Here is a 21,315-nt window from a genome sequence, read left to right on the forward strand (position 1 = left end):
CGACTCCTAATTGCTCACTTGGTCTTAGAAAGGTTTCTTTCCATTAGTCTATCACTCAGCCTCTCTCGGCCTTTCCTGCCACTGTCCTGTCCCCAGCCTGCCTTTCTCTCATTCTCCCTTAGCGGAGGATGGCAAACTACGCCCATTGTTGATTCTCAGTTGATAAAGATTTTTATTTGTTTTTGTTTTGCTAAATGTTTCTTTTTTAGAAATTGGTACCACCGTGCACTTCAAGCAAAAAGGTATGGCTCCGATTTATAAACACCTTGTAGACATCAGTTAAGATTCCACAGCAATATAGTGTGATCTTATGCACTTGAGTTTGCTTTAGCGTTGTGATTTGTGATAACAAATTTCAATAACGCAGTTAACAATATTTTTTTCCCAGATTCTGAACTTTCTTATTAACAAAGAACTGTCCATCTGACCCATGGCCCCAGGAGTGCTTTTGACAGTGACTTACTTTAAATCCCTGGGATAAACCAAGTTGCTCTGACCCCTCCTGTCCCCTCCCCCATCCCCTATGTGCTTCATCTTAAGCGTCCATGGTTAATCCCACAGAGCTCACTTTGTACGATGGTCGTTACCCAGTGTCAGCACTCTCAGGATTTTATCCTCGCTTGCTGACTGGTCAAGCAAATGTGTGGCTGGGCTCCCACATTTCCTTCAGACCTAACAGCTAAGCGTCAACTCGTGAGCTGAGGCATGGGAGCAGTTCACATTTCCACCCTGCCTCAGTTCTCTCTCTCCACTCGTGAAAGTCTCGCTTGCTGCAGCCTGCCTGAGCTGTCGGCTCCCTAAAAGATGCCACGTCATGGTTTCTGGGTACCCCTGTCAGCCATGTGGCACATAAGCCACATACTTACTATCTTTACAAATACAGGGCAGACCTGTCAACGCTTTATTAAATGAACCCTAAAAATGCAAGCAGCAACGACTTCCGACTTGTCCACCTTCTACACCCACTAGAGCAACCTCACATTGTCTAGCTCCAGCCAAACACAAAGGAAGCAGTGGTGAGTCCAGACGGCACGTTCCTTCAAATCCCAGGGGTAATCCATTGGCTGTCCGTGGTCATTAGGAAAACCACTTTCCTTCTGAGTCATGAAAGGAATGAGACAACCCTGATCATCACCTATAATAAGAACATATTCTTTGGGGATTTATGTCCCCCAGCATCCAAAAGCCAGAGAGGTTTTATGGTTTATAGACCGGTACCCTGTTGGTGGGTTGTCTTTGCAGTTCATACTATCCAGCAGATAGGAAGTATCCATAAGTGTACTCTTAAGACAGGACTTGTTGAGGCAAGAAGGCATAAAATATTAGTGGCTTCTTTAGCCTTTTATCTTTTCCTAATAGAGTCACAAAATGTTCATTAATTTGCCCAGTAGCACACATGAAACCTCAGGAATTTGATATGGATGATGAATAAGGTATAGCTTTTTATTCAAATATCATCATGATAAGACATCAGTGTGAGTGCAAGTAGTAACTAAATTTTTCATAAATGGTGTGCAGAAAGTGCTTCATAATGTTTTCTGGTTTGGGGTTTGTTTGTTTTACTTTGGTCTTTCTTTGTGTGTGTGTGTCAGGGCCTAATGCATTCCAGGCTGGCCTTAAACTCGTATTACCAAGCAGATCATACTCTCCTTGCCCTCCTGCCTCCACTTCCCAAGTACTAGGCTACAGCCACGCTCCAACACACCTGCCTTGAGGAGAAAGACTTGTTGCTCCTAGCTGTATTACAAGACAGCCCTGGCTGACAAAAACCTTTCTTTCTAGAGGGTAAAGACAGGGAGTAAATGCAGGAAGAGTCTGTGTTTAAGGAATAGTACTCAAAACCAGTGCTCTCTCTCCTCTCATCTGCTCCAGTCCTGGGGATTACAGGCTTCAACCCCAAATTCAACCACACAGAGGAAACTGCACTAGCAGTAAATAGACAGAAGGTGGCACCAGAGTCAATGTTATCGCACTGGCCTTCAACATGGCTTCTCAGTCCAGTAAAGTGCTCTGCGCAGGCCTTGTAGATCACACAGAACTTCTGTTTTGGAGATTCTACAGACTGTGGGCCTCTGCTATCCAGCATCTTTTTTTTTTTCATAAATTGCTAGGATTTTTGCTTTATTTTTAGTCATTCTCAGCCTTCGACAATTCCAAGGCATTTTTTTTTCTTTTTGTATAATTGAAACACAACCTAAGACTAACTATGATGCTTACTGGCTGTAATGGACAGCCAGGGATCGCCACTGACATGGTTAAAGATAACTTGAAATAAAATCAGTCACAATGGAAAAAACAAAAGGCAGCAACATTGGTCTGCGAATTATAAAGCCTCCCCAAAACAGGCATTTGAAGAAAAGCAAAGCAATGAGCTCAGAATCCTACATCGGATCAGCAGCAGAGAATCTTGCCCAAAACTTTCTCATATTCTTCCATTTTAGGATGTTTAATAAGATTTGCAGTAAGTTACAGGTTTTGTCCTTTTATAAACATGGTCACAACAAGGTGAACTCTCGTATATACCTTCGTATTGTCTCGCATCCCCTGCATGACGACCTTGATTTATTATTTCACTGCACCTGAAGTTTGTCTCTTATTAGTAAATCTAAAAGCCCCAAGTCATACAGGCTCAGTGGTTCAGTGGGTAAAGTCACCTGCTACCAAGCCAGAGGACCTGAGTTTGGTCCCTGGGACCCACATCAGGGAAGGGGAGAATGGCTACCTTAGTTGTCCTCTGGCCACAGACATCATGACATGCAAGCATACACTGACATACACATATAATAAGTAGATAAAACGGTTTGGGTTTTCTTTAAACCTGATCTAATTCATAAACATCTTTGATTTGGGTTGGCATTTCATTTATTTCTGAAAGCAAAATTTTTGCCTTGTGAATACTATCCTGAGTATTTCCCAAGTCCCACAGAGACCATATAGGATATGGTTAAATATCATGATGTGATTATGGTCTGTGATATGAAGCCACAGAACAAGCTTCTGGATTCTTATTTGCCTATCTATTCGTAAGACGAAATTATGTTTTCAAACTTGTGACTTCGTTGTATCTGTCACTATATGAAAGCAGTTGCTGAGCATAGCCATCTGGTACAGGAACTAAAATTTACCATTTGCATATCAACAAATAAGCAGAATTTTGTAACTATGAGCTAAAACATAATTAATGATTTTGTAGATTGTTCTTCCCTGAACTAGACACAAACTGGAGTAGTCTCCTATGTAGGCACATGCATCTATAACTGCTTACCTAACTTCAATAATTCTTCAACTATTACCCGGTCTTCTCCAATTCTGCTTATTTACTCTCAAAAATCAATTGTGACAAGAAGCAGCCACATATGTGCATTAAATATCTTCATGAGAGAACTTAATAAATAATAATTGATATAGGCAAAAGTATCTTTACCAGATGTACATAATGCATTTCAGATGTGTAATAAGACTATCAAGAATACAATTAAAAATTATTGACATTTATAGCATGAATTTTTATTACAGCAGACCAGCATACAAAAATAAAAGTTAATTTCTTTTATTATGCATTTCAAAAGACCAATCATACATACATGTATCATACAGGTTCAAATAAGTATCTAGACAGCAATATAAACTTGCCCATGTGTGTGTATAGATGGGCAGACCATAGATAAGACACAGCCAGGCATGCAAATGCCTTAAGAAGAATGTTGACTTTAGCGTGTTTTTCTAACTTGCTAGGAGTATGTTATGCTTGTAGATAATAGAACATTTGCTGTCTTAAAATTTCCGACCTCTTGAGTAAAATGATAAGACCAGTTTCCTTAGCCGTCATTAGATATTACTCACTTCTCAGATGTCAGGAAGACGATGTAGCCCATCCTGGCACTAAAAATGAGACTCCAGCAAAAAGCAAATTGTGCTCTTTTTTTGAGAATCCATTTCAAAACAAAAGTCATTTTGGCGTATAAGACCTTAATTTTTGTACAGCTTTTCTCTATTCTGGAAACCTTGCTGGTACATTAATAGACACACGTGCCAGGAAACTCAAATGCCTAATATAGAGACAGCCACTAAAAAGATACAGGAGGAAAACTCGCTACTGGGACAGGAGCCCTGGGAGTTTTGACAGTCCCAAGCATCTAGGAAGCTTGGCAGAGGACAGGAGGAGGTCATAGCAGCCACTGTATGAAGTCTCAGAACACTTGGACACCAGAGGCTGGTGACAATCACTCAGGTGCTTCAGTCTCATGAGACTGAACCTGAAGGTGGTCAGAGTCTCTCTTATTAATATGAGCATAGACATTCAGGAAATCGCAGAATGAGTTGTTTGACTAGAGATGATGGATATTTAACTTTTTGATTCTGTTCCCATGGCTTTATACCAGACAAAGCTCATTTTGCATAATTGAAAGCCTTGAAGTTTGCATATGTTCCTATTTTCATATTAAGCAATGTTCTGTAAAGCTCTAGCCAAAATATCTTATCATTCTCTCCCTCCCCCCCACTCTGATACTGTCTCCATCTTCTTGTAGTTTTTGTCTGAACTAACCATTGTTTTAACCAGTCTGAATTTCACTCACCAAAGGTTTGACCAAGATACACACGGCCATGTGGTGGCAACCAAGACCCTAGAATTAGACACCCAGGTTAAATATTCAGCCTTGCTCCCGATGAGCTATGCACATGTGTACTGTGGATGTGATATCTCTCTTCCTTTGATATCTCACTGTAAAACAGTTTTTTGTTTTAGTAAGCACACCACTGTGCATTCATATTTATAGTTTTACTTACAAAATGTGCATCACAATACACTATGGTACTGTAAAGCTCTGTATTGATTTTAATTTATTCTTATCATTGTTTTTGATATTTAAGATGGAACATAGATTGGGAATTCCTTCTTGAATTCAGTATTTTTCCCTGTTACCCGCCCTAAATTTGATCCATTTTAACCAGCCTGGTGCAAAGCCATTCACCAGAAGACCTTGCCATTGTAGAGGCACACCATCAGTTTTACATACCATGCACGCCCACTCACGCAGACCTTGCATATGTGCCCATAAGATTTCAAAGTGGTCCATAATTACGGTCAGGTCAGTTTCTATTTTGAGTCTCGTCATCTAAGCAGATAGCCTTAAAATCAAAGTCTCTTCAGTGAGAGAAAAAAAAATGTCCTTCTTCTTAAAATTTTCCTTTCAATGAAATATGACCACCGCTACACAGAAGGAGGAAACAGAACCAGAAGTGTACATGGTGAGCTGTAAGTCAGACTTATAAACCTCTGCCTCAGCGGTGCTCATTATCATCCCCACATGGATCTTTATTCCTCCACTCTCCCTCCCCTATCCCCTCAGACCCAAACACACATCCCGTTCTCATTGGCCATGCGAGTGACCCAGAATGACACCCCAGGATCAGTCCCAGGTCAGGTCCATCCTCAGCTGCCCCAGGTTTGAACCTGCTGCCGAGCCTCGTCACTTAGGTTGGCTTTCTTTTCTTTGCTTTTGTTCTCAATTTCTACAGTGATGACTTTGGGGGAGGATGAGCTCCACTTCTGCATAAGACTCGGGTGTTTTGTTTGTTTGCTTGTGTTTTTATCTTGCTAAGGTACCATCCATGCTTAAACACTACTGTGTAATAGTTGCCCCGTGTAAAAGAATAAATAATCCTGCCTCTTTCCTATGAAAAAGAAGTCGGAGACCGATGACTGATCCCATCTGAGATTGATGGAGCTGCTAGGATGAGTCTTCAGGGAGGGCCTGCTTTGAGCTCCTGTAGGAGCCACACCACTGTTTGCAATCTTAATCACGATCGGCTCCACAGTAATTGTGTGGAGACTGTGGGAGAGGAAGGTGGCTCAACAGAGTCATGACAGCCACATTAGCAGCTTCTCAAGCAGGAGTTGTTCCATATTCAAAATAAACCAGCCACCTTCGCATCCTCGTACCCCAGAAAGGATGGGAATTAGAAGGTGGGAGCCATCATGAGCACAGACAGCTAGACATCAGTACCTGGCCACGCCTTGCCTCTGATGCCAGCCTTAGTCAGCTGTCCAGTAAAGCTGGCAGAAGGTGTTTATCCTGTCTCTCTCTCTCTCTCCTTTTGCTCTGCAGGACCCGGGTCGGTGAGAGGAATCAACGGATCCATCAGTCTGGCCGTACCACTGTGGCTGCTGGCAGCATCCCTTCTCTGCCTTCTCAGCAAATGTTAATAGAATAAAAATTCAAAAATAATTACAAAAACACACAAAAGTGCGTCACACAGATACAGAGAGAGAGAGAGTGCAAAATGGGGGGAGGGGAGACTATTATTTCACAAGTTTGTGTGTTTATAAATGGAGGGGTATGAAAATGAAGAAAATACAACGCTAAAAGCAACTTTAAGATCCATCAATAAAATCCGAGTGTACCTTAGGGTGGGGAACCTCTACTGGAATATGTGTCTATCTTCTAAGCTAATGATTGCTGTGTTTAGGTTCCGCCATGCTAAAAATTGTCTGACGTTGTACAAATGAGACTAGTCGAGAAGTACCAGATGGATATTGTCGCCCCTCACACTTTATCCTTCCTTCATCCATTTTCACCTGTGGGGGGAAAAAAGAAGAAGGTCTTGCCTTTGGTGTTTATATTTCCATATATTTTTTTTTTCTGTTTTTCATTTGCGCTGATGTGTAGCCATTTTGGACTATCAAAGGAAACCCATGTAGAGCCTTTCTCAGCTCCCCTGCCTCTACCACCTCTCTAACTTTTTGAGAGCATCCCCTTTCCCTCCAGTGTGTTCTGCCCTCCACCACACCCATTCCAAATGTCCCCTTTTTCTCTACCCCCGCCCCCTCTGCCCCAGCAACCCAATCAGGCCGCAAATGCTAGGAAGTGCCATTTTCAGTTTTCTCCACTGTGCGCGTGTGTGCTCAAGTCTCTTCGCTCTCACGTAGGTGTACATATGTGTGAGCGTGTATGTGTCTCTCTCTAAAGCATGCCAAGGGAATGGTCCATGTGTACATAGACTCACTGTGCTGTAGATACTGTCCTGCATTGTAATTGTGAGATGCGGCTGTAACACGTTGCTGGGGGAGGCGGCTGGGTGGGAGGCAAGGAGCAGAATCCCTCCCCCTCGCTTCATGGTTGTCACATGACATCAGTGCGCATTCGAACCAAGCTGTGCTCCTTCTGTGGGCAGGACCCCATGCCCCTCCTAGCCCCATTTTCAAAACCCAGTCGGGAGTCACTCAGAATATCACTGTAAATGAAAGTGCCTACTATCGATAGGGTGAGCAGACTGGGAACAGACCCGTGGCCTGGATGACATGACCTGGGAGAAGGTGGTTTCTGATTTCACTCTTATTTTACAAGCCTGGGGGATTGATTCATGCATTTCCTAGCTTTATCGAGGCTGAGCCCACTAAAGAGATATGTGTGACATACATTGAGCAGGTCTCCAGAAACAAGGGAAAGAGGAGGCCATGGAGATCCTACGCAGGCCTGCTTAGTCCCTCAGTAACCTTCAGATAACACAACACTTGCCCCATAATCCCCCTAAGCAGAGATTGCTGCCTCTTTCAGATGAAAGATTGGAAGGGAGACATGGAAAGTAGATGGATGCCCAAGTCCCTCCTGCAGAGGCCGCCAAACCTCTAAGGCAAAGTACTGGCCATCACAAAATACGGATTCCAGGCTTTGTTCTCCCTTGTAGACCATCATCCTTGAGTTCTAGACTAAAGCTTTTTTAGGTTTCCGCTCCACTAATGATGTGTATAGCACCATTGCCCATGGGGGTTATTTCATGTTTGACAGCCAGGCCACTCGGATGCAGATTGCATTCACCTTCTCTACTCTGTTTAGACTTACATCTCTGACAGTCACTGTGACACTAACAATGACACCTGAGCTAATTGCTTAAGCGTCAGGTCTGGACAACTTGTGATGAATTCAGGCAGAAGTTATGTGAACATCCCATAGCTCAGTACATTACCAAGACTGTTTTCCAAGGGGAAGCCTTCCAGGAAAGGCTGCCTCTGTATGTGGGCATCTTTGATAGGAAACCATCCACCACGTTCGTTTAGTCTATAGAGACATCCAACATAATTCACCTTAGAAAAGGATGGAGGATTAGTGTCGAGGCCATAATGTGTTATATCACAGAGCCAAATAGTAGCTCACAAGTTTTCTAATATTTAAAATGGCTGTCACATTGATACAAAAATGAAGAGAAGGAAAGAAGGAAGGGAAGGAAGGAGGGAGGGATGGAGGAAGAATGAAAGGAATTTGAGCAGTATTTTATATTTCTTCTAAGGAATTACATCATTGACTTTATAAACCTGTCACAATCCTCTCTTTGTGGATTGGCAGTTGTGGCATGAGACAGACGGCAGACAGAGCTTAGGATGGGTAAGGGGATTTATGGATGCTCAAGAGGTAGGATATTAGTTCTTATCTAAGAACTTAGCTATTACAACACAGAGAAGATGTGCCGCATTCCAATGACATCGTGGCAATCTGGGATGGCTCTAGCAGTCTGCTCCCCTTTGTAGAAGAACTGAGGGATACATGCTTCCCACATTAAAGAGGCATCCACATCCTCAGGTGAAATCTTAGAGGTGTGCATGCAAGTCTAGATAGAAGGAAGGAAGGAAGTTTATTCAGCATTGTTTAGGATTAGTTTCAGAAATAGATAGCTGTAACATCTCACAGGCTTTAACCATACACCTGGTCTTCAGTGTCCCCATCATCTTAGAAGGACACATTCTTGATTTTGTGGCAGGAGCCTCTCCTTTGAAAAGAATCCCTGATCATATCTATGCCATTTTTTGTTTGTTTTATTATAAAAGACCATAGAGGAAATAGCTAAAGATACTTTTTAAAATGTGATGCTTACTCATATCTCCAGCAGGATCTGAGAGTTTTAAAATTTTCTCCTTCCTGTGGAAAAAATCTTGGGTGTTATATACCATATAGGTTTGTGAATACTGCTAAGTCATATGGAGAACTGAGGACAATATTCTTTGAAGCAAGATTAGAATCACTATAGGGTCCAGAGGACCTACACCAAGATGCCATACATTCAACAGTAAAGTAATCACATCGCTATAAATGATCTCACTTGTCGGCACTCAAATTACTGAAGTAGCAAACAAGCGATTGGGAATAATAAGTATCAAGGAGTGGAATTCATCCATTAATTGGGACCACTCATGTATTTCATATGCTTTGTATGAAAAGTGAACTTGCACCATTCACAAAACAAAGTCCTTAGCCTCATATTTCAGTTTAAAAAGCAGAAATGACCTTGACCCAGGGCAGGCCTCAACAAAGGAGAACTCTCCTAGAGCTCAACAGTGGCAAAATTATTTATTCTCTGCTCAGTTGTTGATCAAAACCGCTTTGCCTAGTGGAAGGAACGCTGTTCTTGCAAAACAGCCTTGTCCAAAAAGAATGACTGCTTATGGGAAAGCAGATGTGTTTCCTGCTCAGAAGGACTTTCCGCTTGGCTCTTGTCTTCTCTTCCAAGTCAGACAGACATTTTGTCCCCTCACCACGGACATTTTTTTCCCTTTAACTCCATAGGAAACTGGGGCTATTCAAAGAGACCTTGTAACAAAACTCGTGATTTTCACGTTCTTGGAGGACAGAAACAAAGGCGCGTTTCTCCTCCAGAGATGGAGTTTACCTCCTCTGCCTACAGAAACTAAACATCTCAGCATGAAACTGCTTTGAGTTTTTACTTCTCAGCTCACAGTCACAGGGTCCTCCTCGAGTTGACTACGGCGTGACAGCTTCTACTGGCTAGTCTCCCTAAATTTTTCATTTTGTTCCTTATAGGGTTTGGATTTTTTTGTGCGAAATAATAATATATATGTGTATGTATTGTTTTAAATCTTATCTTTACAAAGGATATATTTACAATCATGTATGTATTATAAGAAAAATTAGAACAATGGTTTAAACTTAAAAGGAAGAGAGAATTTGGTTTACTAAAAAAAAAAAAAAGAGCTACTCTTCATTTGAAAGACACAGGTCCCCTTTTGCCAACCTTGTTACTGTTTGTTTGAAAGAAATTTGCCTATGAGACCACATGCTTTAGGATTAACTATGTCATCATGTTTTTCTTCCTTCTTAATAAATTCTCAGCTGGGATTTAGTCCTGGTTCCCCTGCAAACTGCCAGTTTTTATAACAATATAAGTGCAATGTTACATCTGACTCAAAAAAGATATCAAAATTCTGAAGACAAACAAACATACCATAAAAAAAATTGTGAGATAGATCCCAGGTTAAGAAACACAAACCCACTTCAGGAAGTGTCTTTCTTGCTTAAGTACTTCCAATGTTTCTCTTCCAGAGCCTTAGTCTGCCCAAGTGACGTAAATTCACGATTATGGTCGACATCATATCTGTAAATAACTCACTAGAGGCAAAATGAAGTTCACATCTGCCTGCATACCAGTGGGAAGAAAAGTAAACCATTCTCGTTTGCATTTAGCTGTGCTGTCCAAAGGTCACCAACTGAACCTTAAGAAAGTATTTGGTTTTGCCCACAATGTATATCACTTTCCTCTTGGCAGGGCTGCCGATGTTAATATTAGGTTTAGGTTTAGCTTGGCATTCCTGTCAGCGAAATGTTTATGGATATTGGAGAAAACTTATTTTAAAATCCTGATTTCTCGTCAGCGCATTTGCATACTGTGCTGATTAATAAATTAGGCACCAATCATGTATAAATCAATGTAAATCACTAGTTTATATACATAATATAAACTGTGTAAACTTCATTTTCCATGCAGAGCCCAAGTTCAGCTAAATCTATAAATCTTTAAGAAAAGGAAGTCAAATAACAAGAAGAAAACCCAAAACTTTTTACAGGTCAAACGTCTAGTAGAAAACCTGAAGTTCCAAATATGGTTGTCTTCGCCAAAGGAAGTAGACACCCAGAACACTTAACGGCAGTTCCAGCCAAGCACAAATGGTTCTCATTAGTTCTTTAGCTTGACCCAACAAACCCTAGGCAAACTGGAAGAAAGAGGAATAGGGTGTGAAAGGCTCCTGTGTACCAGGTTATTGTCAGCCAATATATATTTTTATTGTATCTTTAGTTAAGTAGCTTTGCCAGATTCACCAATAATTACATGAATAAATTATCACATATCCCACATTTTTGTCTGCTTTACACATAACCAAACCCATAAAACGTTTTTGACATCCCAATTTGAATAAATTATGTGATGTAAGAAATACGTTATATTCTTGAGAAACATCTTGCTGAAGCGCCCTGCTTTATTTTTTTTAATATATATTCTCTAGTAGCCTCATGGATCTACATGCCTATGGGTTACAAAGAAGGCACAGGGTCGTTTGAACAGGGAGCGTCACTCACAGGTTTTACCTCAGTCGTTTGAAGTGCCTGCAGATTTAACACAGTGTCCTGTCTACCATTTCTCTAATCAGAACTGAGAGAATCATCAAAGCAAGTATAGTGATGTCCAACAAGACAATTCTAAAAGGAAATTTGGGTCACCTTGATGAGAGTCTTACTTTAGTCCACCTAAGGCCTCAGTAAAGTGAAAGGGGATCAGGATTGGAGTCAGAAAAGTTGGGTTGTCCTCTATGTCTTACCACACAAAAAGCCGTGTGATGTTGATGTTGGCAAGTTATTTTACATTCCTGAGTTTTTAGCTTTCTCCCTCCAAAGGTAAAGAATTTAGATGACAGTCCGTAGCCTCTTCCACCTCTAAACTCTGATTTTAAATATGAATTGAAATTTTATTAAGTGCTGCCACCCATGGAGGACCCAAAAAGAACCATTGCTGGTCTCGGGTTCTCTCTCAAAACCGTCCTCCACAACATAGCTCCTTCTAGAACACAGTCTCCAGACCGATTCCTTAATTCTCTTCTGAGCGAACTTTCTTAGAGATGCAGAGTGAAGGCCCGGAAATAGCTGAGGTGGCTTCCTTGCTCATAATCTTGAGAAATGAGACTGTTGGACTTCAGCCTAATAACCTTTCGTAGGAAGGAAAATGGCCAGATTGGGTATTATGTATGTAACACATGAGGAAGTTGTGCTGCGAGAGGAAACATCAGCCTTCTCTCATCCTGGGCCAAACATTTCTCTCATCCTTATAGTAAATGTGTGTCTCGGGAAACTCTCGGCTGGTCCCAGGCAAGTTCAAAAGGCTGTTTTGTAAGAAACAGGCAAGGAGGAGGTTGACTCATAGGCTGTGACATCAAGCAAGTGGTTAGAGAGGCCTCATTTTTTTTTAACAGTTTGGATTGGTCCAGATATGTGGGAAATAGGACATAAAAGCCCATTGGGAGGCACGGTCAAAGGGAGTGTGAGCTGGAAAAGCAAAGACCAAATGGGATAGCTAAGTTTCCGCGGAGGTTGAACAAGAACAGTTGCTTGGAGCAGTAAACAAGGGATCTGTTCCGTTGGGCCACGTCCTGGGCAGATTCGGCGCAGGTCCAATTGTCCTTCCCATTCTGTCTTCAACATTCAGCCTAGCAACTGTCCAGCAGTCACCTTTTCACGAACCTCCCCAAAGAGCACAAGGAATAGGGGTCTCCTGGACACTGAAGAGCAGAGTTTACTCATCACTTGCAGCATTACTCTCACTTTAGACGAGGATGTTCAGTGGGCTTACTCTTCTCAGGACACTCTGTAAGTGGGAGAGAGACCCGCCCACCGAATACCTCCCCGATTCCATGTTGTTCCCACGGCACAGCTTTTCGGATGGTGCTTGCGAGTCCACCCTGCAGCTACCCGCTTCCCGATACAAACCCTTCCTGGGTAAATCTAGGCACAGTTAAAAAAAAAAAAATCTGCTTCTTGCAAACGAAGAAAACCCATGGAGCTAGCTTCCTGGCGTGCAGCAGCTGCCCTCGCCATTGGTCAGGAGCCTCTTGGAACCCACTCACCTAAGTCTTTGCTCTTCACCAGAGAATGAACATGGTTCATCCTGGTGAACTTTGGCCAAGTTCTGCTCCATAGATATTTGCTGGGAGGGGGGAGGCTAACGGGATGAAATAAGGGGAGGGACAGAGGCCTTCACCTTCTCCCCAGCCCTGCTTCAACCCCTCCCTTTCCATTGCTCTCTTAAAGGTTGTATAAATCCTGTTCTTGGTTAGACGTCTCCTCATTAACAGTGTTATATACATATAAATATATATATAAAATATATTCCTTTTTCCAGCCCTCTAGACATGAACTGATCTTCCCTTGATGATAACAACACATGGCCATTTTTTTTTTTTTGGTTCAGTTATTTTGTTGCTCAAGTTATTTTATTTTTGTTTATTGGGTGGATATTTTTTTCCCTGACTACTAGCTCTGTGAAGGAAAGTAAAAAGCGCAATGTGTGTAAAAAGAAAAAAAAAAAAGTTAAAATTCAAAACAAGCCTTTTTTTCTTTTAAAATGTATTTAAATTCTGGTTCTTTCTTCTGTTACTTCACACGTATGAATGCTCTGCTCTTCTGTGATCTTAAAACAAAATGAAATAAACGTGAAAAGGAGATGTGTCTTGGTTGACCTGAGTCCAAGTGATCTTGTGGTTGGCTGCCCTGTTTCTCGACGGTTTTAGTGAATAGCTCAGGAAATGAAGCCAGGGAGAGCAAACATCGAGCCAGGGAGAGGCAGACAAAATACTGGAAAATGGCTGCAAGGCTTTCTGACAAAGTTTCCTCTGCAGATGTGAATTCGCTATTTACCTTAATTGTCTTCCCCAAGAAAAAAAACAAAGGGAGCCCCTGATATTTTGTTTTCCTCTGTCTTCTTTTAAAGCTAATCAGAAAAATATGAGCAAATTACCCAGAGGAAGCTGCCGAGGAAGAAGGCACCCGACAGCTCCTGAGTGAGAACGTGAATGCATGGTCTCTGGGATCAGACACCAAGAGGACATCATGTCCTTTCGTGAACGTCTCCATTTCTAGAGTTGTCTTTAAGGGTTGAATGAAACCCTAAGTTCTCTCCCAAAGCTGCCTGTTATTCTACCTATGAAAATACAGTTTGCTTCCCATTCTTGTTGAAATGTAGCTTCACAGAATAGTCCCAGGATCATCACAGGACCCTTATAGCATTACTCAGAACAGATAAAAATTAGAGCAAGGAAAAAAAAAAACCCTGTAGAATCTGAGGATGACTATCAATAGTTTCTCAGAATGACCAAGAGGGTCCATAGTTCATTCTTAGCAGTACAATAAGGTCTGAAGCCCATTCAAGAGAACCAGAGAACCAATCCTAACCTGGCTCCTTCACAGAGGGAGGGAGGAAGTGAGCCATTATGTGTAGCTCCAATAAAATGAAAAGGAAAAAGAAAGTTTTTCCTCTTCAGCCCTGTGGTTCAAGGAAACAGCAGAGAGACTCAATGTTCACATATCTGAATTTCATTAAAGAAACAAGTCAGAGCCCGGTGATGGTGGCACATACCTTTAACCCCAATACTTGAGGCAGAGGCAGGTGTATCTCTGAGTTCAAAGCTAGTCCGGTCTACAGAGTGAAACCCTGTTTCAAAAAAAAAATCAATTAAACAAATAAAATATCAGAAAATGCCCTTCCACGATGTGTTTATCAAACTCACGTGCCAGCAATAAAACCGTGATGTGTGACAGCCTTCCATTTGTGATCAGCTGATGACACACACCACAATGCGGATGAGGCATCTCCAGGCTCAATAGTATGCCTGCCTTCCTTCCTTCCTTCCTCCCCCCCTCTCGTTCCTTTTTATTTTTATGTACATTGGTGTTTTGCCTGCATCTACGTCTGTGTGAGGGTGTCAAATCCCCTAGAACTGGAGTTACAGACAGTTGTGTGTGAGCTGCCCTGTGAATTGAAGCAGGGTCCTCTGGAATAGTAGCCAATGCTCTTAACTTCTGAGGCATCTCTCCAGCCCCTGAGCCATCTCTCCAGCCCCTGAGCCATCTCTCCAGCCCCTAAGCCATCTCTCCAGCCCCTGAGCCATCTCTCCAGCCCCTGAGCCATCTCTCCAGCCCCTGAGCCATCTCTCCAGTCTCTGAGCCATCTCTCCAGCCCCCTGGAGACTGTTAATCAAACAAGGTGAGTTCTGGAGACTTTAATCTCTCTTGTCCTGCACCCACAGTCTATAGCATTCAAAGGTGTCCTGAGTATAATGACTGATATAGCCCAGGAAGACACTGTGTCATTGCTGTACGCCAATCCTTTGTTTTACAACTTCCATTTCCCAGAAAGAACTCAAGCCTAAGCCAGGCTTCTTGTTCTAGCAAATGAAGATTTCTTGTTCTATATAACAACATCTTGGTATTTTTCCCCCTTAATCACAATGGATGATAGAATAATGGTACTATCAAGTAGCGGAACAACCAAGAATCCCAATTAAGCAATTCTGCCTCACACCCCGAATGCACAAGAGATGAGACCAAAGGAAAACAGGCCTCCAAACAGGGTTAAAGTTAATAGCACAGGCCTGTGTGCTGCGAAGACATATCATCTTTCTGATTTGAAGCACCTCATGGAAAACACACTCCTCACCTTCTCAAGGACCTTTTGAAAATATGGAATAATGAAGCAGAGGCTAAAATAAAAATTCCCGGTGGTTACAGTCACAGTTTCCATTAACATTTTAAATGGTTATTTTTAATGGTACATTTAACTAAAGCTACCTTATCCATGGGAAAAAGAATGTGGCCATTAAGATCGGCATCTGTTGAACAAACTGAGGTTCCACATTCAGTGGTGCGTGATTTTATAACGGCAAGAATATTACACGCTAACAGCAGACTCGTTAGCATTAATTGCTGCATTTAGTCCCACTTAAAACCTCCTCTATCTATAACATTTGCTAAATGCATCATCCATTTCAGAAACAGAAACACCCTAAAATGTTCTCACGTGAGTAACAAGGAAACCAAACCCAGGCAAGGCGTGTAGGGATCGCTATGAGATCAGTATGACCCTCCACTGGCAGTTCGACAATGGGGTAGAATCAATGCATCTTGTAGGAATCTGTGATGACACAGATGCCAATCACTGTGCTGCCCAATCATTTGCTCATTCTTCTTTGAGTCTCCAGGTGAGGAATACCTGGGGACCAGGTAACGTGAATACAGCGGCTATCTCCAGGAAACTACTGTCTCACGGAGCCTTTGTCTCCCAAAAGACAACCATTCAACACCAATTTATGCCATCATTTTCATGACCCTTTCACAGACCTGCTATCTGGCAAAGAAAACTTTGTCCAACAGCTGAGTGGAAGAGGGATTTGGGTTACTAAGTCATGATAACCTGAAACCCCTCCATGAATTGAAAAGCGTTTCTGAATTCCCCTGCCATGTATAGCATCTTAACCACTCCCTCTTTCCTTTTCCTTTAAGCCATTTTATTCTGAGTTCTGCTTTCTCCTCTTCACTCTCCTCTCTCAAAATGTATCACACACACACACACACACACACACACACACACGTGTTCTTGAGTACACACACCCCTCAATATCAATGGGGTCTTTTTGTTTGTTTGTTTTTGCCTTTTGGACCCATACTGCCTTCCTCCAGAATTTTCCCCACTTATTTCCTGTCATGGCTAGCATCCTGTTAAGACACTGTCCATCCAGTCATTCATTACTCACATATATCTGGGCTTTATAATTTTCCCAAATGCTTTGCTGGTGCTGGGTTGCTCAAGTGAGGGTAAGTACAGATTTCATCATCGTCTCCAGTTTGAAAAACCAAAGTAAGATGGAATCAAGGTAACCCATTAACACTTTCCCTTGAAAGAAATAGCCATGCCTCATGTGTATGATTAGATCTAATGGGAAGGAGATGAAAAATTTGTAAAGCAAAGCAAGTGTAAAGTCCTGCCATGCTTACTTTAACCTCCTCAGAGGTGGTTGACTCTTGGGCTGTGGGAATGACTCCATCAGTAAAGCATTTGCCTTGAAAGCGAGAGGGATTGAGTTTGAACACCAAAACCTACATAAAAATGGTAAGTGTGGTGGTACATAATTCAAAGCCCAAAACCGGGTGGCAGAGACTGGTAGATTCCTGGGTCTGCCTGACAGGACACAATAGCCTAGCTGGAGAGGTTCAAGGTAGTGGGAGACATTGTCACCAAAGAGGTAGATGAAATTCTTCGAGGAAGAACATTTGAAGCTGGCTTCAGGGTCCCACACATAAAAGTGCACATGAAAGTGTGCACATAGATATGTTTGCATGTGTGCACCCATGAACAAAATGTTGGTAATAACACCAAAAAAGAAATACTGCAGAAGGTATTCAGGAGCAGGGCTGAACTCTATTTGGAAATTAAGGTGCATAGGAACAAGCAAGGAATAAATTTACAGAAATGAATTTAAAACGTTGAGAATAATCATAACTTATTTTTTTAGTTTGATTGGTTTTGTTTCGAGAATTTCATACAAATATTTTTGTAAATATTCACCCCTCCTCCACTTTTTCTGAGATCTAATCCCCCTTTCCCTACCTACCCAACTCTGTGTCCTTTTTCTTTTGTTTGTTAAAGACATTTGGTTCAATTTGTGTCACTTTCCGCTCTAGGATGGGTGGCCTTCTACTGGAATCCCCTCACACATTGTATGTATTAGTCTCCTAAGCTCTATAAACCAAAGGAAATGCTATGATTTGGAGCATCCTGCACTGTTTGGTCCTGGAAACCTGACTTGGGGAAGGTAGGAATGAAGAAATGACTGACGACGGGGCTGAGACACCAGCAAGGAAGCTGGGATCCAGTGGGCTGGGCTCTCTCTGATGGAGGGCATCTACTCCACAGTCTGGAAACTGGGCACACTTGCTAAGGACAGCACAAAGAGAAGAACTTAGCTTTGTCTCACTGGAAGGTCTCTGTAGGGGGGGCACTCTCAGGCTGTATGGAGGGGGAATCTGTAATTGTAAGGTTTGGTACACATGAATCAATCATAAACACTCATAGTTGGACCAGTGGGACTCATAGTTGGCTTTGCTATTTTGAGCCTCACTTGGGGGAAGACTTTACCATTTCCGTAGGTCCGAGGCATTGAGATCCATGACATGGTTGTACCCAATGCACATCTACTCAGGACTTTATCCACTTCCCACAATGATTTGAATGTGTTGTCCTTAAAACATGGTTTGGGAACTTAACTCCCAAACAGGTCCTACACTGTGGTGATTATATTTTAAAGACCGAGTCCACAGTGTAATGTCAAATTCCAGCAGCTACTCCATCTTTGACTCTCATCCTCCAGAAAAAGAGGCCAAAACTTGCTATCCATTAAATATTAGCCTGTGCTACCCTGCTGTAACAACAAAAGGTGAATGGAAGGAATCAACTTCCACGCCTTGCTCACAGATTATACTGATCCCAACCAAGCACAAAGCCAACCTACCACTTAGAAGATTAACTGTGAACATACTACACAGTGGAGCAGAACAGGTGGTCTACACAATGACTTTAACTATCTTGGGTTTCATCGACAATTCATGGTGAAGCTGTAGCTGTTAGTCTCCTTTCCCAATTCAGGGAACCAAGTGTCAGAAAATTCTTACTTAAGACCACACAGCAAGCTGCCTAGTGGAACCACAGACCAATTGGGCCTTCTTGGTTTAACACGAGCTTTCTTCCACTGCAGACTTTTCTATCCTTATTGAACCCAGAAAGAGAATGCTCAGTAACTCTTGTGAACACACTTGGAGAGTGATACGAACTAGGTTGTGGCCCCTACGATTTATATGTCTAAATACATTTAAATGCATGTACCTTTGAGTGTATTGACTGTATCTGGTGGTAGGAAGTTCTTTCTCTAAAGAAGGAACTGAGGAGGAAGCTATAAGAGCCTCATGGGCTCTGCGGCCAGAGATGGCTCAATGGTTAAGAGCACTGGCTGTTCTTCCAGAGGACTCAGCTTTGATTCCTAGAATACCCATATAGTGGCAGCTCTCAACCATCTGTAACTCAATCCCAGAAGATTTCTATCATATAAAAAAAGAAAAGAGAAGCAGAGGCTCTGACCCACTCTGATTGATGTCCTTAGACAAGAGAAAAAGACAAAGACGCATAAAGCATGCATCTGTACAAAGGAAAGGTCAGGTCCAGACGCAGCATGAAAATGACCACCAGCCAGCAAAGGACCAAGCCCTCGAAAGAAACTGAGCTATAAACACCCATGTTCGCTTGTTGTTTTCTTCATCCCTGGTGCTTTTCTGCATCACAGTTCATTGACCACAAAGAAAACTGGCTTGTGTCCAAGCAGGATTTCTATCTTCAAGTTCCCGTGGCATGTTCCAGAATGAAGTTCTCTACCTGAGAGTTGCTTCTGAATGAATCTAGATAATGTTGACTCTGGAGATGCCTGTCCCACCCCTGCAACCAGCCCTCAGTGTGGTAAAATAAGCTGTATTGACCAAAACATTTTCATGAAACCATTTGTTATGGTAAATGAGTTTGGGCATCACGGCCCACACCCATCTGCAATGATTAATCTCCTGCCAAAACAGTTTTTATCATCCTGTCCAGGCTTTTGAAATGTGACCTTCCTCTCCAATTCTGGAATCAAATTCAGTAGTGTTGGCAAAATAGTAGGAACTAAGGCTGGTGTCTAGAAAACTCCTTTTAACCTTTTTACAGCTTGCCTGGAGATCAGGCCAACACAGACCAAGCAAAATCACTCTCCTTTTGTTGTTTTGGAGGAAGACAAAAGAGATGAGTTGGGAGTAACGGATGCGACTCAAAAGAAGCCGTTTTGTGGTTGCTGGTGGCTTTCACAGCTTATCTTTAACTTGTCTGTTGACAAATAGGTAGCAGAAGCCTTGGGAAAGTGTTTGTCACATGCAATTGGATTCTGTGCAGCTACCGTTCTATTTCCCTAAGGACCAGTGAGTCCTAGAGGCTAGCTGAAAGGGGAGAGGGTTTGTGTGCATGAAACATGAATCAGAACAAGAAAAAAAAAAAGCAGATGTGGCTGACGGCGGCTAGGCAAGGCTGGAGTTAATAAGCCAGCGTGCAGCGAGAGTTCTGTCGGCACAGGGAACGGATGGCGTAATTGTTTCTGCCTCTAATGATCTCAGTGATGTGGGATACAAGAGAATATTAAAGCAAGACAGAAAGATGGGAACTTATTTTCAGCGGTTGCCAAACAAAATGGGATGCAAACTAGGAGAGAGGTATACGGAAATGCTCACAGGGTTCACTTCACCAAAATGAGACTTTACCTCTCCTCGACGCCACACCCTCCCTTCTCTTGTGCAGAAGCCACCGCCTCCCTTTCCCATCAAACTGTTGCTTCTCGTATTCTTCCCACATCCTCTGCTGTCATCCCAGTCTCTTGTCACTGTCACCTTGCTTCTCTCCCTTTCAAATCTTTCATTTTTCCTCTTCCTTTCTTCCTCGCCGTCATTGTCACCGCAAACATCATGTTTTACAGACTCTCTCATCTTATTTCTCTAACTCCCAACCTCCCTCATTAGGAAGTACTAAGTGAACCTGGAAACCCATTTTTCTGATCTCAGAAACTGAATGAAGACCCCCCCCCCCTCCAAAAAAATCCCTTTGAAAAACATTGAAGTCTCTCAGTCCTAGGTGCGGGTGGGCGGTGTTTGCAAAGCAGCGATGCTTGCACCTGCCACGAGGGGGCAGAGGTGCGCGACAGAGAGCCTACACTGGGGTCCAGCACTGCAGGAAGTGCTTGAAGGGGGGGCTCCTGCAGCTGCTCACTTGGCGGGCGTCACCCGTCACAGCAGCTGACAGCCGCGTAAGGATTCAGCCTGCATCCTAGACATCCACGGATGGGCGCGGCAAAGAAGCAGATGATCCCTGATGAATGAGGGAGGGGTGAAGTCTACCTCGGGCCAATACAGATAGATCTTTTCCAGAAACAAAGGAGTGAGTCATGCCGTTCTGAGCAGCAAGAAGCGTTACTGAGGGAGCCCCTTGAAGCCCCGTAGCCTAGCAGCCTAGCGAGGTCCCTTTGCTTCCCTGCCCACGCCTTTCTCAGAAGCTACCATAGTGGGCGCGTCCTGCCCGCCAGCAATAAACACATCAGTCCCCTTCCTGGGTTTTATCCCTGTATCCAGGTCACCACAAATCTAAATAGGAGCATGTCTGGCCTTTTGGGTGACAGGCGAGATTAGAGGTAGCCCACAGATTCACAGGCATGTTGTTGGGAGAGAGCTGATTAATATTCTTCCCCTGTGGGTTGTTTCCTGCAAAAGGCAGTAGACCCAACTCAGCAGCAGGTGGCGGTAACGCTTCTGCCAACCTGAGGATTCTCTTCGGTTGGACACACACACACACACACACACACACACACACACACCACAAACATACCCTAGACAAGCACACTTTGGGGATCTGAAGCCCCTCTGG

General features: G+C 42.8%; 1 protein-coding gene across 1 annotated transcript in view; it reads left to right on the plus strand.

The window, feature by feature from the left end:
* Lsamp (limbic system associated membrane protein) overlaps positions 1-13,505 on the plus strand; it is a 622,510-nt gene extending 609,005 nt beyond the window's left edge. Inside the window, exon 7 of the mRNA XM_050149096.1 lies at positions 6,111-13,505. Within this exon, the coding sequence (XP_050005053.1) occupies positions 6,111-6,208 (98 nt within the window). The 3' untranslated portion in view covers positions 6,209-13,505. The remainder of the gene's footprint in view (positions 1-6,110) is intronic.
* The last annotated feature ends 7,810 nt before the right edge of the window (positions 13,506-21,315 follow it).

This window comes from Alexandromys fortis, unplaced genomic scaffold, assembly GCF_014885135.2.
Source record: "Alexandromys fortis isolate MF-2015 unplaced genomic scaffold, M_Fortis_MF-2015_v1.1 scaffold_4, whole genome shotgun sequence".
NCBI classification, from domain to species: Eukaryota; Metazoa; Chordata; class Mammalia; order Rodentia; family Cricetidae; genus Alexandromys; species Alexandromys fortis.